Below are 27,171 nucleotides of genomic sequence, written 5' to 3'. Positions count from 1 at the left end.
AATCACCGACTCTATGAATCGTTTTATACCTGAGAGACTTGTCAAGCAAAGTGCCATTAGACAGAAACCCTGGCTCACTAAGGGTATTTTAAAATCTATCAATAAAAAGAATAAATTATACAAACAAATTGTTAAAAACCCATGTGGTGCTAATAAAGAAACATACATAAAGTATAGAAATAAGCTCACACAAGTAATTCGCATGAGTAAGCGAAGGTACTACACTGATTGCATTACAGTTTATCGGGGTGATCAAAAGAAATCCTGGCAGGTTTTGAATGAAATCCTCTGTCGTAAACCTAAAAATACTACTCTCCCCAACATCAAAATCAAGGGAAACTCCAAAATTGCTGAAAAAAACAATGGAAATGACACCACCAATGATGAACTTGTAAATAAATTTAACGATTACTTTGTTACTATTGGAAAAAACCTCTCTCAAAAGATTAATCAACCACACAATGCCACATTTAGACAATACCTTAAAGGCAATTATCTGAACTCCCTTTTCCTTAGGCCTACTGATAGAGAAGAAGTAATGAAAATTGTTGTGAAAATGAAGAGCTCTTACACAGCAGGCGCTGATAACATTTGCAGTAAAATTCTTAAAGCCATTATAAGTGAAATCCTGGAGCCGTTGGTCTACTCTATAAATCTCTCCTTATTCTGCGGAGTTGTGCCTGATATGTCAAAAATTGCAAGAATTGTACCAGTATTTAAGTCAGGGGATAAAAACAACTTACATAATTATAGACCCATATCTATTCTACCTGTCTTCTCCAAGGTTCTGGAGAGAGTTGTCTATAGTAGACTGAGTGATTTTTTAGAAAAATTTAAAATCCTATCTCCACAACAGTATGGCTTTAGGAAAGAGAGTTCCACCTCCATGGCAATGCTGAATCTATTGGAAAAAATTCATGATTGTATTGATAAAGGGGAATTAGGCATCGGAGTTTTCCTTGATTTGTCAAAGGCATTTGACACGATTGATTTTGAAATTCTTCTGAATAAACTCCAATATTATGGTGTCAGAGGTATTGCTCTCAGTTGGTTCCGTAGTTACATGTTTGGGAGGAAACAATATGTCTCCATATTCAATCATAAATCTGAATGTAGAACAGTAGAGTACGGTGTCCCCCAGGGATCCATCCTTGGACCGCTCCTCTTTATTTTATATATAAATGACTTCATTCACTGCTCTAACATTTTGCATAAAATTCTGTTTGCAGATGATACTAATTTATTCTTATCGCACAAGAACATACATGATCTGCAAAAGAATCTAAACGAAGAACTGATCAGGGTTGATATATGGTTAAAATGCAATAAGTTGTCAATAAATTTAAATAAGACAAACTTTATAATTTTTCGTTCTAACAGAAATCGAAGCAACCTCGAACTTATAGATATTAAAATAAATGACAGCCCTATTGAGAGAGTGAAGACCACTAGATTTCTGGGAGTTCAAATGGACGAGTTTGTAAATTTCAGGGGGCATATTGATGTATTAACCAAAAAATTATCAAAATATGTCGGACTGTTCTTTAAGTTGAGGCATTTCTTACCTGGTGAAGCACTTATAACATTATATCGGTCATTATTTGAGCCACATCTCAATTACTGTAATATTATTTGGTGTAATACATTCTCCAGCCACCTAGGGAATTTGGCAATTCTACAGAAGAAAATCATTCGAGCTATGTCCTGGGCTAAATTTGACGCTCCTTCTGACCCGCTTTTTCATCGCTATGGCCTCCTGAAAATTACTGAACTCAATACTTTTCATAATGCTTGTACTATGTTTTGTGTTGTTAACAAGCTCAATGAAAGATTTTGTGACCTGATTCCAATTTCTTTTCCTATGCATTCATATCAGACTAGGAAGAAGCATCTTATTAAGGGCAAAAATCGGAAACTCAAATGTACCAGCCACAGTATTGTTTGTAAAGGTCCACAGGTGTGGAACAATCTGGATAGAGACTTGCAAATGTCCCCATCTATACCTGTTTTTAAATATCGTCTAAGGAGGCACCTCTTGCTGAAATATTCTCAGTCATGATCCTTATGTAGCAATTACTCATTTCGTCAATGTAGCATAATTCTTTTTGGACTGTTGGTGACGTGACCACTTGGACCTGGTTAGGAATAGGGCTTAGGTTAGGTTTAGCCTTAGGTTAGGGTATCTTTTGTCTGGTTTGTATAGTTGAGAGTCTTATGTGTACATGTATGAATATGTTTTTCATTTTATTCTTATGTTGTTTGTCTGTTTTTGTTTTTGTTTTGTTTTGTTCAATTTTTATTTTATACGTATGTATGTAAACGTGTATGTATGTATATCGTACTTGTATCTACGTTGTGCCTGGGCCCCTCTTAATAAGCTTTTTAAGCTTCCTAGGGTGTCCCATTTCACATGAGATTATTGCAGATTTAAAGGAGTATGTTATGTTATACATGGTTTTAACTGATGTGAATAAAGAAAGAAAAAGAAATGAAAAGTAAACTGAATGTTTTTGGGTTGTGGACAACACGAAGACTTTTGAGGACGTCTTTGGGAAACACTGATCGACATTTCTTTACCATTTCCTGACATTTTATTGACCAAACAAGTAATCAACTGATCAGGAAATGAAATTCAGATCAACCGAACATAAAAATGACTGTTAGTTGCAGCCCAACATTTCACCTGTAGTTATGAGGTGAAGAAAAAGCAGCAGTGACCCATCTGTGACCATACAGCTGACCTGCTCATTGCTGGATGTACAGTCTGCATGTAGTGACAAATACATTTGTGGTATGAAGCCAACACGCAGACGATACTCCTGACATCTAACAAGAAAAACTTACACCTGCGCTTCTTTTCCTGCCGATAGACTGCGTTTTTCATTATCTAATCAAACTGTATGTTCTGATGCTCGTCATCTTCCATATTAACGTTAAAATTAATGAATATTTTCTTCCCCTTTCATAATATATTTTCACAACATAAAATCCTTTTACCAAAGTCAACAAACACAAAACAGACAAATGTACTTCACAAGGTTCCTATTTCACGCATCACAACATAATAACGTCATGTTGACAGTGAGGCAGGTGATGCAGCATCTTCTCTGTGTCGTCCCTCCTAAACAGTGCAGTACACTGGATATCATGTTACTGGGTGTTCCAGAGATGCAGTTCTGTGTAAACACTCGGATACCGGTCTCACACAGCCGTCAGTCTAATAATCCAACTCTTTTCTGTCAGCCTTTATCTCCAGAACGACTCTGTTTGACACCATGAAATGCAATCAGCAGGGAACATAACAGCTGAGAAGTCAAACGATGGCCTACAGGCATTGTGGCAAAACAGATCATACACATATAATGTATAATTTATCTTGGAAGGAAAAGATGCACATAGATTTGGAATAATTTAAGAGTTGGGCTGAAGCTGGACAACGAATTAATGTCAGGATTCTAGAGATTTCTAGATTGCTAGATTTGCTGAAATCTGACTTATTTTTCCAAAACTGAACATTAGGTGCACTTTGTCCATGGATGAATCTCTCCTGCTAAAAACACATACTATGACTGACACTTATTCTGGTTCAGTGATAAAAAGTCAAAAGCTACAAGACCACAGACAGCAACTAAAGGGGATACATTAAATATGAGTCCCAGAGAGAAAGTGGAGGTCATTATCCATATCCAAGTTTTATCATCTCTAATTATTTGTGCTGATTTCGAGGTGAAATTACTTTTCCATGGACCTACAGGCTACAATATGAAGGTTAACCTCAATTAAATCACCATAACGACACCATTTAAACTTCAGAGCGATTAAACTTTGATTACATATATATATCAGCATGATCTTGGATGACAAGAGTACATCTTGTGTCTCTCTGTCCAAGTGTCCACTGTGGGATGCAGCATGTCACCACTCGGCTGTTGAAGCATGAAGATCATGGCTGACTACCTTGTGCGCTTGGATCTGGACCGTCAGGCCACATTTGTTAAGCCCGTGGCCATGCGACAGACAGCAGTAGTGCGAAGTCGATTGCTGCTTCCCAGTTGTTGATGTCCTCTTTTGGTTTTGTTTCAGCTTTTGCTATTACTAGTCAGGTGGGGAACATGTGTTTCCACTTCAGGAGCAAAGAAAAACAGGCGTATTTTTAGCTCCAGACTCTGTGTTTCTGAGTTTATTCAGTGTTTTTTCCAGGAGCCAGTGATTCACACTTTTTTTCAATGGATGAAGTAGCTACTGTATATCGTCCTTAAATGTAAGCCTGTGCTTCATCCTCGTGATATTGCTTGGAATAACACGCTAGTCTAGCTGAGTCTTAAAGGGTAACTCCAGAGGAAGCTGCATGTCATCTGATAAATTGCCTCCAGTGATGTCAATCAGTGGCCGAGTTGCATTACGGGTAATGTAGACCAACGGGTTTTGTAAAGGAAAAAGAATGTGTGAAATAAAAAGACGATATTTCAGGTTCTGCTGCATCATCTTGATCATTTGTTTTCAAACTGTCCATAATGAGTCCAACAGTGCTAACGGAGTAGATTGCTGCACCATTGATTTTCAAAACCTGGTGCCTACATTTCCCACAATGCAACTGAGTGACATCACTGGAGGCAATTCATCAGATGACATGCAGTTAGAGTTACCCTTTAAATATTAATATTTTTAGTAAAGTTCTTTATTTATTTGCTGTTTGGAGAATTTCAAGGCAGACCTTTGCAGTCATTTATCCTTATTTTTAAAAGCTGGCTGAATTGTGTCTGTTGCACTAACCAAGTAACAATCATCAGCAAACAACTGAATCTTTTGTATATGTGGGGTTCTGTCTCTTTCAAAATATATCATATTCTTATATATTCTTGTGTATTTGTGTACGAGGACCATCATCTTTAAGTCATTACCAAACCCAGTAAATCATCTTTATCAATGAACTGTAAATTCCAACATGGAGATGCTTTGAGCTGTACATCTCCAGCTCGTCAGGTCGGGTGGATCTGATTTCCGTTCTGCTGGACAGCCAGCTGGTGGACGTTTGGAGTCCTGCAGACTCAGCCAAAGGGGGTGAAAAACTGGGCCCCAGCACAAATGTTGACCTAACAGATGACGGCACAGTCTGTTGCCCCTGTGGAAGCTGCCTGCCACATACCATGTTCAACACAACCCATGAACAGCACCCATCCATGAAGGAGAGGAGGGTTACAGTACAGACAGATACTGTATGCTGTGTTAGAAACAGAGTGTCTTTGATTTTATCTTAACATTTCATATGAGCTGAAAATGTGAGAATTTGTGTCTTTAAATAGCCAACAAAATCTTCAGGAACAATTCTCACATACATATTAATGAATGAAGCAAGTACAAACGAACTATTAATCATTCAGTTGTTTATCAAGGATAAATGTCAAACATTTGTTCGTTCCATGTTCTCAAATTTGCTGCTCTTCGCTGTTTTACTTGATTGTAAACTGAATATCTTGGGGTTTTGACTGCTGGTCCACCAAAAACATTGCCTGAGATGAGATGAATCTAAAGACATGACTTGACTGTGCTCTCAGAAATTGTATTTTTTCACTATTTCATAACCATTAATTGCTGATTTAAAAGAAGAAAAAGATAGATGAATCAATCAAGAAATTATTTGTTAAAACTCCAGATTATGGAAACACTTTTGAAAATAAATTGCCACTATCTAGCCTGTATAGAAAGTAATAATGTGTATAATTTAGAAATATGTGGAGGCAGCTGTAAAAACTGTACACATTGCATGTGCCAGCACACACACACACACACACACACACACACAATGGTGTAAAGCTCATGGGAGCAGGGAACATGCTTACAAAGGCTTGCTTGACATCAGGACTAAGGCATGATGCATTGCTTGAAATTCTGCTCCGTTCATCAATTTCTTCTCCTGCAACAGCACCTTCTCCCTCCACAACCATCTCATCCAATTACCATCCTCAGCCACTTTCACAGCACAACACATGCTTTGCATGATTGCATTCTTGGTTGCCATCAGCTGTTCACATGTCACAATGAGAGAGTCAGAGGGGCAGTATGTTCCTGATAAACTCTGTATTATCATTATGACGTGGTGTATAGTCGTCTCACTGTACAGATGTGTCCTGCAGGCCTGCAAGTAGTGAACAAATTACATGCTGATGGTAGTGACATACAGTAAATGTATTATAGTGATTTCATCCTTTCAGCCATTGTACCCAAATGGCAGCATATTCCATGTGAAACAGACGACTCTGAAGAGTTGAACAGGATGAGAAGAAGACCTGTTCTGGTCCTGAATGTGGAGGTGTTGTTGAAAGCTATCTTTATGACTCAATGAAATAATATCACAATTACATATCAATAATTGAATGAAAATAAATGGCCAGATGTGCAACAGAGTATTTATACTGCAGTAAGTCTTTGAAATCAACCTGCCAGGCTGGACGCAGAGGATTAATGCCTTTGTCCAGGGCTTCCAGGCGCCTCTGCTAATGATCCATTCAGAGCCATGGGAGTCTTTCCTTGATACAAACAACTGTTATTTACTGCCTCCTTATAAATGAAATCTATAACCAGAGGACTGGAGAGAAAGGAAAATAAAAACCCCACACTACTGACCATTATAGACAAGCACCTGCTTTATGTTTCACCACTGGAAATAATGAATTGACTCTCTGCAAACAGACGACACATTTTTAACTCTGAACCTCGGTAAGAATTCCATTCTGTATCGTTGCTTGTTTGTAAGTTATGCTCATAATTTTTTTTTTAATTAGAGATTTTCGTTGTTTTTTTTTAATTGGTTACATTATAAAATGTGAAAAATAGCAGAGAATGTCAAAGCTGATCTTCACAGATCTGATCAGCTTTGAGGGAACTTTGGTAGGTCAGTACTGTGCCAAGAGAAAACTTAAAGCTCATTAATTTTAGGTGCCATTAGCGCACAAACACAGATTATACTCTGCTTTATGTCTCCAGTACACGGGAATATTCTTATCCTGCCTCTCAGACATTAAGTAGTGAATGTCTCAAAACTTTCTGAAACAAAATGATTCCAAGTCAGAAATCCTGCTGACAGCCCCCATCAAATATCACCACAATAACAAGTTATTCACCTCTAAAATTAAGTCATTTTTATGTATATTTAACAGTCATGGGTCAAACTAATTATTTCAGTTTTTCCATGATATCCAGCGAAAATGTTATTTGTTTTTTCGAGATCTCAGGCAATCGAGCCGTGTTATCTGGAAAACAACATTTGTTATTCTGTGTCCATGACATAAATAACTTATGATCTCAAGAAAACAACGGAAATTTAACTTATAATAAGTTTGAACCATGACCCTGAAAAGATCCCTCATGCTCTTTTTACATCATGCCTACCTTCTTTCTATGCTCTTTCTTCTGGTTTTAGTGAAAAAAAACAATCTCTCGTTGTTAAGACTGCGGCTGCTAGGCTTATAATAAACTCACATGAATTCCAAACTTTTAAATCTCTGCCGGGTTTGGGCCCCAAATATGCGTATGTCTGACCTACTGCTTCCCTATCAGCCTGTGCGTAACCTCAGCTGTGTCCTTCTTGCCGATTTCCAAGTCCTGCCTCGTCACAAAAGGTGACCAGCTTTAACATTAATGGCAAAGAGAGATGCCAAATTACATTTTTTTTTTAAGTTTACTTTATTTTTAAGTACACCTGGCACAGGAAATGCATGTGGCCAGTTAGCACCGCTGTCATTCATCATAATGCTTCTACATAGCACCACAGCACTCATTTTCGGCATTTGTTGACAGCGGATCAGTTTTAAATCTGCCAGGCAGTAGTTTTATTTAGTCTGTGGGAGTAATGAACGAGTAGGAGCCGTTAACCCCAACCCTAACCTAAGTTTATCAAAATTGATACATGATTGATGCGATAAAGTAATTAAATGGCTCAAACATATGTATACTTTTTTCGAACTGGTTGCCCTATTCTTTTAATTTAGTCTTTTTGAAATGAACTGCCATAGGTCTCAAACAAATTGTGCATTTCAAACAAGATTGTCATGACGGGTGCAGACTTGTGTGTACTCAGGTACTGAAAATGTAAATGTGTTGTAGGACTGTAGTTTCATGTGCTGAGACATGATTAAATTGAATTCTGTTGACTTCTTTGAAACCATGAAGTAAACAAAAGTTAGACATTTGAGCTACTTTGGTCATTTCATTGCTGGCCCCTTCCTGAAACTGATTAGGAGGGGACGACAAAGAGGACCATTCAGCTCATTTTAGTGGAAAGGTACAGAAAGCATTCAGAGCACGAGGCATGTGCACAGACACAAGCAACCACTCTGCCAACAAACCTCTTCCCCTCTTCTCATTATATCTGCTGTCTCTGCCCACACACACACACACACACACACACACACACACACACACACACAGACAATGAGTTGTTTGTGAGGTTATTATCTAGGAGTGTCAAGTGGCCAGTCTTGAGTCCATCGTGCCACACTCAAGCCTTATCTGGTCAGACGCCAGAGTCTGGTCTGTTCTACCATCTCCATCTTCCTCCCTCCCTTGACCTCCGTGCCTATCAGACGCAAGATAAAAGGCTAAAAGCATTCTCGCTTCATTATACCCACCTCCAACAAGGTTTGAGAAGTGGAAAAGCATCTCTGGGCTCCTTTAAAACAGCTGAGGCCAAATAAGGGACTGATGTGTCTCTTCAGACTCACCTGATTCTCCTTAAACATCCTAACTATAGTATAATGACTTATCAACAACTCCTGGGCTTTGTATTTTATGTAACAGCTCCTATGAATGTGAGTCATACATTAAACACTGTTTAGAACTGTAGTAAGTGGGTTACATCACTCAAGCTAGGGAGGGACATTTGCTCTGCAATGCAATGCTTTGATTTCACCTCCAAACAATCAGATCAGGATCAGAGATCGTGTTTTAAACTAAATAATAATTGGTTCAAGCCCCCAAAATGGAAATGAGCATAAGCACAATATATCAGCTACTGTTTGTTAGACAGTTGTGTATTGGTGGTGTGTCTTTTTGTTTTTAAACTTACTTTCCAACTAGAATGACACTCAGTAGAGCGCATACCTCTGCCAAGGTCCAACAGTCCCCTTTACTTCAACCAAGCCTAATCCTGTACCAATCTCTACAGTCCTGTATCACATTGAAACCATCCATAACTGCTTAAACATAATTTCATCTCACCAGACCTGTATCTATGTCATGGTCCTACAGGTTTTAGTTGAATAGTTAATTTAGTTAATTTCTTGTTTTATGTTTTACTTTCAACTTCCTGTCTGTTCCCTTTTTCTGTGTACACCTGTTTCATTTATTCATTAGCAGCGTTGGGGGTAACACGCTACAAAGTAATCCGTTAGAGTACTAATTTGTTGCAACGAATAACATAACACATAAATTCTGCAATTCAAGTAATCTTTTATTTAGTTACTTTTTAATAAAAGTAATTGTTATTGGTAAAAAAATGCTGTCTCTTCCTTTTGTTGCCACAAAAATAAAATAAAACCCCTGAAGCACTGTCTCTGTTTGTGTTTCTGTCCTGCTGCTCAGCAGGTGGCTGCTGAAGGTAAACCTGCAGTTGTGTCAGTGCGCATGTGTAGCCAGCTAATTCAATGTAGCGAGATGGCAGAGAGGACAGCTTTAACTGAGCATAAGCACAAGATATCAGCTAACTTTGGTTAGATAATTGTGAAAATATTTGCAGCTCAGTGGTCCTGAGTTATCCACCTTCCTCCCTGACAAGGTTTTTAAACTTTACATATAAATTCACATGATTTGTCTTGATTAACAGTTCTGGTGCAAATTGTCAGTGGCTGATAAAGTGTTTAACTAAATGAACATGAAGCATGACTGGAAAGAACAAGCATTCTGAATGAAAAGTCTACAGCAGGTAGGTGACAAAACATGACATGATCATTGTGCCAAACTTTTGGAAAAGAGTCACACAAGAGAGCTGCGGGTCATTACAGGTCGAGGATGCAACAAATGTTTTAGCTTCCCTGCCTGGTGCCTCAGAAGTCCCAGGACAAAGTCTCACTTCCGAAAAATCCAGACACCCATGAGCTAATGACAAGTGCTGATAGCAAACCACAAGGACAGAAGAGCCCCAGAGTTGTCTTCTGTAGTGCTGCCAACACCGGCCTAAACATGGTACAACGTGGAAGTCAGCAGTACCGATGTTCAGCAGTGACCCACATCCCTGCTGTGTGGACAGAAACATGACTGGAGTCATTGTTTGATTGAAACTGGAAAAAGTAAATCTTTTAAACACGACTGAAAAGAATGTAGTTCAATTAGTAGTAATGAAATAATGAATGAATCCAGTTATACAGAAATTTAATAGGCTGGATGAGACAGTCTCAGGGGGATATTAGGATTTTACAGAGAATCCATTTCCTGAACAGTCTGAGGTGGAAGTAAATAGTCTCCAGCCTCATCAGTTAGTCAGAGCCACTATAATGGGACAATGATAAAAACAGCTGAACCCACAAGAAAGAGTTGGTATTTCTGGAGGATGATGTACAGAGTGACAAATCTGAGGGAATGTTTTTGGGCATCCAGGTTTCTGTCAGCAAGAGTCCAGTTTATTTTGTGCATAGACAGTGTTAGGTGACTGATAGAGCACTTCCAAGGCTGGATGGCAATGAAATTCGCCTGGTTGAATCATCAGTACAAAAAACATAAATGTGTTATAAAATATCTGTTTGCTCAATAAAAAGTCAAATGAACAAAAATATGATGATGTGAAAGGTGTCCCTCACAGTGATGAACCCACAGAGAATATCACCAAAGTCTGCAACTCCCCGAAGATCTCCACTCTTCACTCTTACCGCTCTTATAGTGCAATTGTCAATCATTAAAAGCAGCTGTTTTCAGCCAAAAAGCTCTACAAACCCACTGCACAGTGCCTGCTCAGCGCTGAACAGCAAACAGACACAGTTAGCAACTAGCTGGAGAACACAATTGAGTATTGAGCAGCTAAAGAGGCAGATATCTCCCCCTGAAGCTGGTAGAGGCCAAACCAAACACACACACACAATCTGTTGTCACAGGTTTAAACTTTGTAGAAACCTCTAAAACATTCAGCAAATGAAATCCGTTCAGATTCTGGGTCGATTCTGGACGAATTCAGCAAACACTGTGAAAATGTTTCATTCCAATGTCAACAATGAAGCATTGTGAATTTGCTACAGCTCAGTTTTGTGCTGGAACAACATTGATTTTTAGTTGAAACCAGGTCTGAACGTCTAATGCCGTGTTCAGACCAAACACGACGCGGTTTATTCGTATGTCTAGAGTACATACAAAGTCAATGATAAGACACGAATAGACGCAAATTCGCATCTAATCGCTCCGGGCAACAGGAATTAAGTGAAGATGCGAAAAATCATGTCAAACGCGCATTCACGTGAGTTGAAAATATTGTACTCAAGCAAAGTTTTCACATGAGGCTATCACCTATCGCTGATGACGTTAACGTCGCTGATGTGAGCTGCTGAAAATGAGCGAGGAAGTCAGACTACCCGGTAAGTCATGGCAATATGTCTCAGCACAGCATTGCTCTGATTGATCCAAACTCCATTCAGGGAACAAGTCCTATTGCACTGGAAGGTAAAATGTGTTCTACACAAATACGTAATTTTAGTGCATTTAATTTTTCATGTAAAACGTCATTAATATGGAACTGCATAGGCTGTGAGCTGCCAACAGAAGGCTGCCAGGACATCGTAATGGGAGCACTTCTGTAGATTAATGTAAAATAAGACGCTTAGTGCTATGCTTAGTACTTTGAGCGTTACAACTTTGACTACTCCACACCATGAGTTGTGGGGCAAACTTCACAGGATGAAGAAATAAATCACCCTTCTTTATTTACAGTGTCTGTGGTGGTCATATTTCTTACTGCTTCAAAAACAACTTCTATCATCTATAATGTGCATATAAGAGGATATTGTTGTATTGTATTCTTTTCAGGTTCTGAACCAAGTTATTTTTGGTCTTAATGCTCTGAACAGTTAAAATAAGGTACACAAACTGGAACATAACTGGTTCCTTGTTGGTTGAATGTGGCTGAATGGGAGCAAATCCTTTCAGCCAGGTTCAAAATTGGTGGAAAGCCTGAAACAAGAACAGCGACTTCTGTAAACGCAGCAGATAAATGCTCATCGGTTTTGATTGAGAAGTTGAACAATCACATATAGGTGCAATAAATATCTGACCACATACTTCTGGCCATGTAGTGGGTTTTTTTAGTTCCTTAGATGAGATAACCCCCACTACAGAAGTGCACAAACTTGAAGGATGAAAGAGAGCTCATTCTTCAAAACAATAATCAAAAAAAACTCTCCTACCCCTACCCTGTGGATGGGAGACAATGTGTGAAAAATTCCCCCCGCCTTTAATCTCCACGAAGCAGCCAGGATGTCAGGTGGAGTTATAGAAAGGTCTTGACAGATTCTGGCTCAGTGGGATTCCCTCCTCCCCTCCACCCCGCGGCAGCTCCTGCATTTATTGCCTTTGTAAGCATTTTTCCGCTGCTCCGACACATTTCTTTCCCGTGGATGCCCACTCAATAATACTGCTGGCCTCTTTGTATCAAAGGCAGTGTGTGTAGATCTATCTGTGTACCATCACCTGTGTGTGGAATGAAGATCAAATTTATGTTTGAAAAGGGAATCTGACGTTTATCTGCCTTGCATGCATTCGTGTCTTGTGTGGAAGGCGCCGCAGTTGGATGCAACAGCTCATCAGTATGATTCAGATGGCCACAGTGTGCGATCTTTTCTGTAAACCTTGATGATGTATGGTGGGATGTGATGAAGGAGACTGACAGACAAGTGAGAACAACACAAATGAAGCCTCTTTCCAGCATGCACACCGGCTAATCATCCATATGGAGAGAGAGATGGTAAAGAAACACTGTTTAGATCTGCAGACGCTCAGTCCAGACAGGAGGAGAGCCATCATCTGGTGAGAACACTGCACTGTTGGTTGGAGGAGCCCTCAGACACACGCTCTCGCAAATACACACACCTCGACACACACACACACACACACACACACGCTCATGCACACCCTTCCCCCAACCTCCTCCGACTCCCCCGAGAAGAGTGCACGCTCAGCCCACTCAAGTCTCAACGCATTCCGTGGGTGTTCATGAAGGGATCGACCAGCCACGACACAACACAGAAGCATGGTGCACAAGTGTCAGACGCCCATCCACTCACCGCCTCCGAGTCTTCAAATCCATGAAGGTACAAGTTATCGTACATGGAGGAGAGAGATTCCAAAAAGCAGCTCTTTGGTGCAAAATCGACAGTAAAGGTTCAACCTGTTCCAGAGAGGATGGATGATGAGCGCAGGGGAGTGACAGAGCCCACCAGCAGCAGTCTCGTTCTCCACATGAAGGTAGACCACAGAGCAGCAGACAGAAAAAAACAAAAAGGTGGAGCCCTCTGTTTTCCTGAACTGAACTGGATGTTATTGCCCCTGAGCCGAGCGAGTGTTGGTTCCCATTATAAGGCAGCCTGCTTGTCCCCAGAGGCAGAGCAGACCTGGCATTTCATCTGCCTTCCAAGCTCAGATCACACAAGCCAATCCCTTCCTCCAGCACTGGCTGATGACAGAGGAGGGATGCAGCCTGCTGATTGGTTGTTGGAGGCTCCAGTCGATAACACTGAACAAGGAAGAGGCAGAGAGGGAGGTGGTGGTGGTTGGGTCTGCAGCCTGTGAGCAGCGTTAACCAGCAGGCTGTGTGTATTCTGTGCATGGATGTGTGTGTTGAGGTAATCTCTTCACCTAAACACCCGTCTGCAAAGACTGACATGTAATTTACACACACAGGATGAAAGCAACGGTGAACAGCTGAGTGATGAGGCAGAGCTGCTGCTCTCTTCTTGTCTTTATAGCTCCATGATCGCACCGGGGCCATAACATCAATCCATACATGTCGGTGCAAGGACACTGATCATGAAGGGAATCAGTGAAGAAGACAAAGTCTGAGGTTTGAGGGTCAGTCTGGGGTTTGACACCTTTTATAAACAAAGTAAGTGTTAAAGCGTTCACAGAAAAATGGTGGAATGGAAGAGCTGTTGCCTAATGACAAATATCTCCACATTTTTTCATTTTATGAATCCTGGCCAAGCGTTCCCTGACATTTCTAAACATTATCAATTCAGTTATTAATTTTAGTTTTTCAGTAAAACAGACACACACTAGGGAGTCTAGGGTAGAGGGAGAAATACAGATCAACTCTGCTACTCTCTCAACAGAAGAAGGCAGTGGGATACAGTTAAAAGTTCACTTATTAAGTGAACCTTGAGTTTAGACTTTTTATTACAGATACTAAGCTTTTTTCTGATTATCAGTATCTGTTTTTTTGCGTCTGATTGCTGATAAAATAAATGAATCGTGCTGCTCTGGCTCTGATGCAGCATCCTCTGTCTGTCCGTAGTCACCACTCTGGTCTCACTCAGTGTCCCGCCCACAACACTGTCGGATAAGTGATAGGCTATAAACACTGAATAATCTGAATCTGTAAAGTAACTAGTAAGTTATTAATAAATGTAGTGGAGTGGAAGAATTAAGTGGCAGCAAATGGAAATAATTAAGTAAAGTAGCTAAAACAGAGCTATGACGATATCAGATTTTCATTACACGATAATCATGGCCAAACAAACAATATCATCACAATATCAATAAAAATTTGAAAACAAATGCTTGGAATTAAATCTATCTTTAACTTTGTTCACTGTGTTCTCTCTCTTTTTCGGCTAACAAATGATTACATTCTTAAAATCATGGTTATTGTGAATATCACAATATTGCGACACCCTTAACTTATGTATATCTATGTGTATATCGCTACCGAATATCAGATATCATCTTCTTGATCACTTATAATCCTGAAAAAACCATATTGGTCGATTCCTATTGACAAGGTGAAGAACGAACCTCCACGCTGAATAAGATTCAAAAGAGTAAAAACATTTTTAAAAGGCCAACTGACATGTGAAGAGAAATAAAATGACAGAACTTCATCAAACGCAGGGCTGGGTGATGTAACCATATTGTGGTATGTTTAGGTCATATCACCATACATGATATATATCTCAATATTTTGAAATCTCCTCAAAAGCACCTCGTAAATGTTTGTACTGGGTGACAAAATCAAACATCACAACATTTTTGACCAACTTTGATATCAATATAGTCACATTATTGCAGTGATGACTAATAAATCGATCATTAATCATCAGTAATGTGGATATAATGACTAAATGGAGAATAAGAACAAGTGGAACAGTCTGGTAAGTTCAGAAAATTATATCACTTGACTGTAATGCAGCCTTTAAAACACTTACGTCATATCACGATACAACAGCATCCAAAAAGACCACATGTAGTCTCATATCACAATCACTGATATACTGACAGACCTATGAGAAAAATACTAGCTCATTCTTTCATTTTGTTAAATCTGGTCTCTAGAAAAGTTTTGTTAGTTCTTAAGCAGGAGGAGGAAGTGGTACATGGCTGAAAACTCAATAATGAAGTGAATCTTGAGTTTGATTGAGAGACTAAAAACATTCAGAAAGGTTAATAGGCAACTGACATGTGAGTAACAAAGTAACATTACATAATAACCATCATTAATAAAAAAAATTATAAAATATAAATATATAAAAATATTTAAACTTAAGATTATAGTTACTTGACTGTTTAAAAGCAACTTGTGCAAGACAAAGTCCATCGTCTCTGTTAAACAAAGCAATAAACCAATAATTAGGCAACTGAATAAATTAATTACATTGACTACACTACAAGTGTTATCCAATACAAGTTAAACAAGAAAATACTCGTTTGTCAGTCTCAGCTGCATCTGTGACAACGTAGAGCGACAGCGCCCTCTGCTGACACACTGTGCTACAGCAGATACACCTGCTCCTATCAGCTGATGCATCTTCATCAAGTTTGCCACTGCCCCAGTTATCAGCTTTCTTCCACTGAACAAGCATCTCTCCAAACAGCTGATGGCTTCATACACATCCATCAGTTATTCTAGTGGGAGAACAGATGTGAAGCATCGAAGAAGCTCTCAGACCTCTCCGTCCTGCTCAGGTAAGCCACAGCAGATCAGGGAGAAATGTTTAGAAATAAATGCTGCAACACTCAGTTTTATGTTCCACCAGACAGGAGTGCCACAAGGAGTGTTTATGTTGGAGACAGAGGAATATTCAGTGTATAGAGACAAGGTTCTAATATTCATCTATGTCAGAAACTAAGTTAAAACACTGCTTTTATGATAAGGGCTTAGTTTAGAGTTAGGCTTGGAGTCATGACTATGTTTAATGTCAGGATTAAGGTTAGGGTTAGGCAATTTAAATGTGAGGATTTGTTCATTTTCACTCTTAAGTCATTGTAAAAAGAATATGTTTGGGTTTTGGACTGAGTTGCATTTATTTGCTGCTTCATTTTTGTAACATTCAGTGGTTTTTGCTGCTAAAGCCCAGTTTTGAGACTGATTCATTAAGGATACAAACAGGTGAGGAAAGAATTGGGAAGCAATGATAAAAAACACAAATTTCTCCAGAAGTGTACTACTTATTGGGTAATCTTGTCAGATGGTCTCCGAGGTACAGGCAGGCGAGTAGACGGTGGCAGCGTGGAGCGATGAGAGCAGCGGCTGGGCTGGGCAACACCAAGTAATTCACAAATGAAAGGCTGCTGAGTTGAGCCATGTGACCTACATAAGAGGGATTAACGGGGTGAAGAAGTCCCTTTCTTATCGCTTTGCAGGCTGAAAGCTGGAAAATTAGGTTAAAGGAAAGTCTGCTAAATGCATTGTGATTCAGAAATGAAATTTAATTTCAGGGAGAAAGCTGTGGCATCACAAGCTTTGCCATCCCAAAATGAGACTTTATTCAAATCTGCAGGCCTTACATTCCCCTGCCCCTCAGACAGAAGGAATAAAACTGGCTGACCCAGGATGTGAATATGGGCTGAGACGTCAATTCAGATTTTTGAGAAGAGGCAGTGATGAGGTCAGCGGTTCACAGCCGCATTTCTGTCACAACTGAAACGTAAATTTCCGGTCGGCCTCAGCTGAATTCGTTACAGCGCGACATTCAATTTGCACTGTCTGAAAAGACGGTTTGTCACAGAAAATGCTGTTTGCACATGTTGGATGCGTTTTCCTACCTTTAAAAACTGTCATCGCTTTAATAGTCGCCTTGCTGGGCAAACACAGGGCTTGTGCCTGCTTCTTCTGAAATGATTATTCACCATTTTTGATGTCGATATGGGGGGATACATGTTGTAACTTAAAGCTGCAGTGATGATGATCATTTCAATGATAAAATTAGTCATTGTTTCAGTCATTTTTCAAGCAAAAGTGTTCTGACGTGTGAGGATTTGCTCATTCATTGGAGTCAGGTTTTGCTGTGGAAACTGTACAAGACACGTGGTTGTGGCTGATTTCACATAGTAATCATGTCTGCACTGGTAGACAAGGTTGATTTTCTTTGTAAAAGCAGAAAAAAAATCACAAAAATGTGGTTTAACATTAATTTGAATGTTGAGGAAAAACTTGGAGCGATTCTACGAAATGTCAATGAATTTGTGCTCAGCTCAGCTCAGCTCAGCTCGTATTTTAGGTGCTGTAGAGGAAGTTATTAAATTCCACTGTGGACATTAATGAAGGACAAATGACTGTAAATATCAACAATGGGAAAAGTTCTTCTGAATAGAAATTGTTTTCCTTGTTAGTAAGCTTGAAGATCTGTGTCGCTTTTTGATTCAACAGCAGCAGAAAAAAGTGACTGTTGGTTACTGAAATAGTGTTTTTCTTTTCATGCTGTCAGAAAGATTTCCTTTTTTCATGTGACTTCAGTTTTGCTTTGACACACATTTCATCAAATCGTTTATGTGCACATGCTGCAGGGTGTCTTCAGGTATCAGGTAATGCTTTATCTGACTTCAAGATCATTTTTAACCAAATTTAAGACAGATTTCTGGGCAATCTTCTTTTTATTATTCAACCACCACAGGTAAGCATAAAGGTGAGTAGTATACATGTGGTCCCAAGCAAAGCAAGGTGTTATGTAAGAGTGTGGTTATTGTGAGTTAGATCAATCTACATTTTTCCAATGGGTAAGAGCAAGTATAGAGTAAAAAGTGGTGGATTTAAGAGAAAATGTTTGTCAGAATTAAGACTTCACAAATTCAAATTTAAGACTACAAAATGCCTTTTAAAGACATTTTAAGGACCTGATCGTCCTGATGCTGTCTTCTCTTTCTCTTTTTTAGTGGCTCATTGCCCGTTACCTAAACCAGCTGTTACTGTCACATATGTATGTCAAATTAGGACACTCATCAAAATGTGTTAAACTGTACCACTTCTAGTCCTTTCAGGATCATGATATACTTACTTTTTACCAAAGCAATGATAAGTAAACATGATGCAAAGAAAAGCATATCTACTACGTGGCAGATAAAGCCCAGATTATGCCTTTTTCCAGCACTGGAATATCTACCTTTAGAATTTAAGGAGAATCTGCAGCTGACCTTATTTCACATGCTGATATACTGCCTCCCACTGTTCATGGGATTCATTGCATCTTGCAGACACATAGAGATCATATCTGAGAACATGCACAGCCAGCGCTCTGATGCAGGACATGTGTGGTAGCCATTATGTGCCGTATACCGCACCGGCACATATGTACCTGCACGATGAGGAGCAAAGGTCGTCTGTGTCACTCCGTGCTGCCGCTCTGGATTATATTCCTGAAAGCAAACATCTGCTGAGCTCTGGCATCCTCTTATGATGGCGCTCAGAGGTTGGCCCGGAAACGCTTCAGACATCCGCTCACCAACCACACAGAGAAACATCTGTCCATGTGAGCGGTGCATGTACACGTTGGGCACACCGTCTGTGAGAATCAACTTTCGACCAGCACCTCTGTGACAGATCCAGTGATATGAGTTTATCGTGTGTTGACTCAGACTGATCATAGCCTTCTTCTTTGATAACATGCTGTCCTTCTCCTGCGACATCAACTCTTTCTAAAGATCGCTCTTTTTGAATGCCGTCTCCCTGAAATGGACTCATCTGTGTGAGCTCATCGGGCCGTTGCCTGACGGTCCACCACACTGATCCTCCCTTAACCCGAACACTTAGAGTCAATCCGCAGTGAGATCACCCTCAGGAAAACTCCACTTAAAGCTCCTGAAAACATATGTATTCAATAAGCTTCTTTCCCTGAGTGATGGACTCAACATGAGCACACAAATGAGATTTTCTGTATTAGTGATTTCGTCTGTGCTCTTCTCATTGGTCTGTTTTGCTGTGAAGCTCCAGAAATGTTTTGTGGACTACGAAACTTTCCATCGACATTAGGGTGAGTAGATAAAGACTGAATTTTCATCTTTCGGTTAAATTATCCTTAACTTATTTTAACAAATTTCTACGGGAGCACCAGCATGGGAATATTGCCACAGACTCTAGAATTCAAAACTCCATTATACTGTGAAATACAGAGAGATTTGACGGGCTGTGGTCAGCATTGTGTTTGATAAGGGCTTGAATGTAATGGAAATTCAATTTTATGTACAAATCCAGCTTTAACTCACTTTTGTACTGAAACAAACCATCTCATTTTGTTCTCAAACTCAATTCTGCAATAAAAGCCAGATTTCAAAGCACAGAAATGACATAAGGATGAAGAATGGAGAGCTGGTAAGAAGCTAACATGACTCATTGTAAATGATTTCGGGTAAATAAAACAAATGTTCTGGAGGCGAATCAATCTTATGTAACTTTAAAGGATGCATTCTTCTCCATTTTCCCTGCTTTCATGTGAACATTTACTGTAAAATAAAAAGTGCATTGTTCTGAAAGGAGGAGGAGGAGGAGCAGTTTCCTGCTAATCAACCTTCTGCGCTTGACCCCTGTTGTTGAAGGGCGGCTGTTACTATGGATACACGAGGGAATCAAAGACAGCCCACCGCTCCTCTTCTCACCTGATGACAATCACACCGGCGATGACACGGATCACAGCGGGGGTGTTGAACAGATCTGTGAGCGTGTGCTGAGGAACAGGAGTGAGCAAGTTGTTAAATGTGCATTTCTCTGTCCTACTGTCTTACTTACTCTTTGTTTTGTCTCCTTGTTATCCAGTCTCTTTTTGTTTCTTTCACGTTTGTTTCATTTGTATACATATTGCTTTTCTTCCTTCCTGTGAGCCTCATAATTACTTTCACGCAGCAGGCACTCAATAATTAATGGAACATGTCAACAAGTTGAACACTGGCGCAGGCCGTGTTATCCTGAGAAAACATCATCAGCTGGTGTTCTGCTCTGTAGTTTTACCGCCGGTGCCGAACAGGGTTATAGTAATAGCCAAAAAAATTGAACTTAAAAAATAATACGTGTGACCCGCATTGCTTTTGGACTCACACATGAAAAGCTCACATGCACAAAGTGACCTACATGTAGCTGAACTGCAGCAGCCACAGATGTGAGCGCCTGACACTATCATAAATCACACCTGGCTATTAGATTCGACAAGTTGTCGTGTGCTTTTGTGAGCGTGTCAAACTGAAAAAGCCTCCGACCCGATTATTTTTTGATTTGTGTTACTGCGTCTCCTCAGAGACCAAGACCAGCCCATGATGGAGGAGTTCAAGGTCAGGTATGGAGGAATGAAAAAGTGAAGAAGAAAAAGGGGGAGGGGTTTGGCCAAATGTAGCTAATGACGGCGTGTCGCAGCCGCCTCAGTTCCCTTGGTAACTTGTTAGCATGATGTCCAAGTCCAGGGTTAGTCCCTTCACTATTATGAATTACAGAAGGGACTTCATAAAGGAAGCCCATTTGAATTTGTTTTACAGTGGCACATATAAAGGAGGCGGCAGCGGCTGCATTCAAACAGCCCTGCCAACCCCGTCCTTATGAATTATACATGGTTGGTAGACGCCTCCTAAGCAGCTGAGCGGCCTGGATTCACAGGCTGATGCAAATCAAGGTCATCAATTCTACAAAAAGCTACAGTTTTAGCATCACATAGTTGTTTTGTTCACTTGACGTTAGAGTCGACCACGAGTGAGGGAAACTAAGAGTTTGAGAGGACTGCTGTCAGTAACCAGCAGCGGTACACAGACCACTCACATTCTCAAGTCTCTAAAATCGATGAAGAGGAATTTCAACAAGAGTTTCTTCAAGCACCAAATCCCTAATGTGCTCATCATTCACCGTCAGTGCTGGGACTGGGATCACACATTAGTCCATCGCAACTCATCACAGACAAGAGTATACTGTCACACAAGTTGTGTTGCTGAGTGTATTGGCGTCCCATATGAAAACTTTCTTTTACAGAAGATAATGCTGAAACAGATGTTCGGGGTAGTCTATAATTATTAAATTCCCAGTGAAATGTACTGTTTGAGTACACTGCTGTCATCTTGTACAAAAACATTTACTGGTTTGATAACCACTTTTGACACTATCTAGGTACGTCAAAAACCGGAGGCAGTCCAGGCACTCCAAATATAAGATAATGAATCAAACATCCAAAAACAGAAATATTAAATATCCTTTATTATAGTTGCTAAAATATTAAAAGGCCAGTTGTTGAAAAACCAACATGTTCTGACCACTGGGGCGACTGTGGCTCAGAAGGTCGTCCACTAATCTGAAGGTCAGTGGTTTGATTTCCGGACCCCTGCAGTCTACATGTCGCAGTGTCCTCGGGCGAGATACTGAACCCCAAATTGTTCCTGGTGTCTCTTCTATCGGCATGTGGGAGTGTGTGTGGATGGTTATTGCTCCTGATGAGCATGAGGCGTAGCAGCCTCTGCCACCAGTGTGTGAATGTGTGTGTGAATGCTGACTTTGAGTGGTCTGACTATATAAATACAGTCCATCTACAGTGCACTCACTCGGCGTTCATCAAGGCTCCAAACAATAAACAACACGATTTCATAACAAACCAGATGAAACCATAACTCACAAGTGAAACTGCTGATATTAAAATAATCCTCGAGTAAAAGCACGAAGTATTGTCCTCAAACACGACTCAGAGTATTAGTTACTTTTTAACCGTTGATGTTAATCAATGATCAATAGCAGACGTTCAGTCAAAGGAGTTTCTGTTTCTCCAACTCCACTCAGCAGTGATCACAACACCTGTACAGCTCGGTGACTGCACGACCACACTTGTCACTGTGATCAGATTTCCATTAGCCTGTCGGTGTGCTTAGCAGGCTCACATTTGTTCACGTGTGTAAGGTTGGCAAGTAAAGTAGTAGCATCCACACAGTTACCATGGCAACACTTCTGAACAACAACAAAAACACACAATAAACAATGACACCACATAATGTTTGGCTGTAAGAGGTGCCCTGTTTTCAAAATCAGATACGTGGACAGGCTTTCCATTATTTTCTCTGATCCATTATGTGGAGAAATCCTCCCTGTAGATTCATGTGGGCGAGGCAGCAAAGTGTCCTACCTGTCTGAGGATGAAGGAGGTGGAGGTGGTGCTGCCGTCAGACCTCTTCAGCCGGCTGCGTCTGGAGTAGGTGCCTCTGTTAGCCTGGTGAGGACAGAACACACACAAATCAAATCCACTGTTTAATTTCCTCTATATCTTTGTAGCATCTCTACCCTTGACTCCCCTCCACACTGACTCAAGGGCACCTTCCCTCCAGCAGCCCCATCAGCCCATCTCTCAGGCCCCGGGGTTGACAGGGCTCTGGATCCTTCCAGCTGCCTCTTGTCCTCTGTGATGACCTGATTATATGAAGCCACTCAGTAATTGCTCCTTACCAAAATCCATAACACTTTTCTTTTGCATGGACACAGCTAAGCTGCACTGATTCCCTTTGTATGACCCAGTTTCATACGCAGCCTATTTGTTTCAGTGCTTGAGGAGCCAATGAGGCAACACTGCACCTGAGATGCAAAAGGAGGGGCGACATATGATAAACGACCTCTCAGCTTTCCAAACACGGCATGTTTGGAATCACATCCTCCTGTGACACAGCAGAGCATCTGGGGTAACTGGATGCTTCCAACCCCAAAAACCAAAAGAACAGACTGCTGCAGACTTACTTATTTATTCAACGTCTTTTATGATGAAGGACCATGTACAATATTAAATGCTGCCATTTAATGCAATGTACCAGAGTTAGCTTATAGCTAATTTACTTCTGCAGTCCCTTGGCAGTTCATAATTAAATCTTCACATAGTTATAGAACATCACAGAAAAACACACACACACACACACACACACTATATCATACAGGTCAAATGCAGTGATATAAGATCAGGACTCGGGCTGCATTTATTTATCACAATCATCTCAGCAACTCTTTTTATTTGGGATTAATCTGCTGATTACTTTCTATAAAATTGGAATATTGTGAAAAATGCAAATCATAATTAGATGATATCTTCAAATTGCAGTCTTAGGTTTTACGGCTGTCAAACGTGGTCCTCATCATCAGATTAAATCTGCTCAGTTGCCATGGAGCTGAAGTTCCAATTTGCTATAATTTTGCAATAGAGCGCATACCTCCGCCAAGGCCCACAGTCTCCTTTAATTCAATCAAGACTAATCCAATATCAAATAAAACGTACTTAAATCTACCAGATCTGGATTAGTTTTTTCATCCCCATCAAACTGAACTCACTCACAGCCACGTTAATACACCTGATTTTTTCCATCAAAATCTGCTGTATGTACTCTCCCCTGAGAAATAAAGGAAAATGTCAAAATTAATCAAAGTGAGACAAAAATCCCTGGATCTGTCCCTTAATGCAGAGCCACACCAAAAGTTATCATATCTGTGGTCTATTCTGGGCTGAGACACATCCTCCATCCAAGTGTGGTGGAAATCTGTTCAGTATTTTTTGTGTAATCCTGCTGACAAACCAACCAAACACCAACTAATGGACACGGGCGAAAAACACGACCTCCTTGGCGGAGGGAATCAACAGAAGAAAAAAACCAAGTCAAATTCTCGGATTTCAGCTTCTTCAGTGTGAATATTTTCTGGTTTCTTTACTCCTCTACGAAACAATCATCTTGGGATATGAGAAACACTGATCAACATTTTTTAACATTTTCTGTACGGATGCACAATATGGATTTTTTCAGCCGATAACCAATAACTACCTGCTTGTCATGGATGATACTGATAACCGATAATAATTTCACATTTTTGTATTTTAAAAATAAGTTCATAACCTGTAGTTGATGCACCCCTGAGGGTAAAAGGCTCAGACGTAGCAGCTGATGGATGATTTATCATTCATAGCTCTAATAACATTTATCATGTTAAACACAGACCATCTTCCTCCTCTCTGAACACTTGTGGAACACATATTGCAACTTAATTGTGTTGTCTTCTTCTGAACTTGAGGAACAACGCCCACTCCAGCGACATGTGTGGCTCTTGTTTACATTGCGTGCAGCAGCTCTACGTCATGAACGTGTCAACAGCATCGTTGTTCTTCTTCTCTGTGTTTACTGGCGGCTGGCAAACCAACTTTAAAGGTGCATACCGCCACATACTGTGTGTAAATGCTGCACTTGCAAGCAATTTGTTTTTGTATCATCGCTTTTAATTATCAGCTCTAATTTTACATCATCGGGCTGATAATTTATCAGTCTGATTTATATGGTGCATCCCTCATTTTCTGACACTTTATAGATCAAACAACTAACTGATTCATTAAGAACATAATGACAGTAAACATAGTCATTAGTTGTAGCCCTAGCAGTCAATATTAGAGAAGCTGGGACTAATGTTCAGTATTTATGTTTAAAAAAGAGATTAATCAATTATCAAAACACAGCAGTTGCCGATCAATTTTCAGTGGAACAGCTGATTAATTATTGACTAATTTCAGCTCCACAATCATCAGCTTCCACTATCATATAAATACATTTCTATCCATCTATGTGTAGCAGATGCTGCCTGAGTGCTGAAGATGAGTTTCCTCTGTCGGACCACCTCATGCATCATGGGCACAGTCCCATCAGAACATCCTTAATAATTAAGAAGCCCATTTCATTTCTTTCTGAATAAATCTAATCCTCAGCACACTGCAGGACCAGAGCCAGTGTGTGATGGATGACACCCCAGAGGCTCATTAGGACTGATGCAAGATGTGTCTTCAGTGAAACACAGAGCGGTATAATGAGTTAAGCAGGTCTGTGGGGATCACTGCTCAGTCTTTAAAATCAATTTCCAATGTTGCTGTTGGATTATCAGGAGTGTATTGTTCTCCATAATTTTTTTTTTTATCAGAGAAGAAGAAGAAGAAGAAGAAGAAGAAGAAGAAGAAGAAGAAGAGCCTCTGATTTCATGCATATCTGTATCTTCCTACCTGGAACACGGGCTTCTGCAGCCCGTCTCCTATCCCGTGTCGGGTGTAGATGTGCCGGGACATCTCAGCCAGCTCATCGGTCCAGGGCGGAGGCTGCCTCTCCGTGCCGCTCCACTGGAACTGCTGCTCCGCTGGCGGACAGTGCACCGCCGGCTCCAGCTTGACTCCGGTTCCGCTTCAGCCCACAGAGGAGAGAGGAGCGCGTCTGTGATGGGTCCCACTCTGCAGTGGCTGATCGCGGATGAAAGCGTCAGTACCAGAGCCGGCACGGACCCTGACCCTCCCCCTCCTCTGCATCACGAGGGGCTTCAGCAGTGCTGCGTTCAGGGACGACGCAGAAATTCAGAATTACAACTTGAGATGCACATGACTGAACTAATGTATACGTGAGAATATATCCATGTATCATACAGACAAAACTGCATCCACATAGGCATATGAAGATCATTTTACACTCACCTGTGTTATTTTGTTCATCCTGTAAAATGTTCATTTGCTCATTTTCTTCCTCATTGCTTGTATTTTTCTCTACATCTCCATCATTACTTGCACTACACACAGTCTATAAAGATGGTATCTAAGCATTAGACTTCACACAGTGCACAGCTCATAACTCTTGCTGCCTCAGTTTGTATCACAAATAAATAAAATAGGAGTCACGTAAAATACAAAGCAGGATTTGAGTTTTTGGGAAGTGATGATATTGATTTTGTTAACAATAAAAATGATCCAGAATCTTAACATTATCTTCTTTTAACATTATCTTCTTTGTTATTTCCTCTGACCCTGCAGCGTACTCTGCATTTCAGAATGCACATTATCTGGAAAGGTCTTCGAATGGATCTTTAATAATTGTACAGGGTTTATATATAAATGAAGAAAAGTTAAGAAAAAACAGTTTAAAATCTTAAAGGAGCACTCTGTAATTTTGTTGAAGAAATGTTAATGCGAAGAGAAAAATCTAAATAATCAAACTCTCGTTGTTTTCATGACTGAATGAACTGAATAAACTAACTGACCTTAAAGGACAACACAGCTTCATACTGTTTCACTTTGTTTATATGTGGCGGACCCTGCCACCTCTCTAGCTTCAAACAGGGTTCTGGAACCTTATTTTCCTCTGAGAACAGTTTGTTTATTCACTGATAGAAAATATACATAATTCTGAGTTTGTATTATTACCTCGTTAATATTGTAAATATTCAAATTCTGAGATTGAATTTCTTCTCCAAAACTACACCGTGCTCCTTTAACTTAGAATTTATTTTGTCCGACAACAAATAAATGTAAAAACAACAACGCTACAAGAACTCTACGTATTGTTCTTAACATATTAAAGGTTCTCTGTGGTACTTCTGTGTTGTGCTGGAAGCCGGTTGCTAAATTAACGTTAGCTACTGTTGAAGGACGTGAGAACGTGCATAAAGTCACATCCTTTTCACTGTCGCAGTAAAATCTGACCCGATTCCTTCATTGAGAAATCCACAGTCCAGCAGCATTAAACAGCTTCAACACATCGCCCACAGGCTTGTATAGACAACAGAGAGAGACGAGGAAGGTCTCATTTTTCATGTCATGTTACAATCTGTTCACATATGGCCCATAAAAAAGTGATTAATAAGTGAAACTGTGACAAATTGTTACACAGAGCCCCTTTAAAGTTGACCCACTAAATGCCCTCTTGTGTATTTTTATCTCCTTTTTTAATCGGTATCAGTATTGTTAATTGTAAAATTAAGTCAGAATA

General features: G+C 40.1%; 1 protein-coding gene and 1 long non-coding RNA gene across 3 annotated transcripts in view; one reads left to right on the top strand and one right to left on the bottom strand.

The window, feature by feature from the left end:
- The window catches only part of cacnb4a (calcium channel, voltage-dependent, beta 4a subunit), a 45,276-nt gene extending 19,202 nt beyond the window's left edge, over positions 1-26,074 (bottom strand). The window contains exons 1-2 of one of the 2 annotated variants that reach the window (XM_084361551.1): positions 25,425-26,074; positions 22,539-22,622 (exon numbers count right to left, since the gene is read on the bottom strand). In XM_084361551.1, coding sequence (XP_084217677.1) covers positions 22,539-22,622; positions 25,425-25,487 — 147 coding nt within the window. In that variant the 5' untranslated portion in view covers positions 25,488-26,074. Of the gene's footprint in view, positions 1-13,256; positions 13,615-22,538; positions 22,623-25,424 lie in introns of those variants that run through there. The other variant, XM_084361552.1, reaches the window with a different exon arrangement.
- On the top strand, positions 22,538-25,421 carry LOC311262276. The gene is made up of 3 exons (XR_014623228.1): positions 22,538-22,625; positions 25,137-25,247; positions 25,346-25,421. It is a non-coding gene; the product is annotated as an uncharacterized lncRNA (long non-coding RNA).
- Positions 26,075-27,171: the final 1,097 nt, after the last annotated feature.

This window comes from Pagrus pagrus (genome assembly GCF_965226575.1).
Source record: "Pagrus pagrus genome assembly, chromosome: 9".
NCBI classification, from domain to species: Eukaryota; Metazoa; Chordata; class Actinopteri; order Spariformes; family Sparidae; genus Pagrus; species Pagrus pagrus.
The sequence above is the reverse complement of the archived record's forward strand: the minus strand, read 5'-3'. Positions and strand labels throughout refer to the sequence as shown.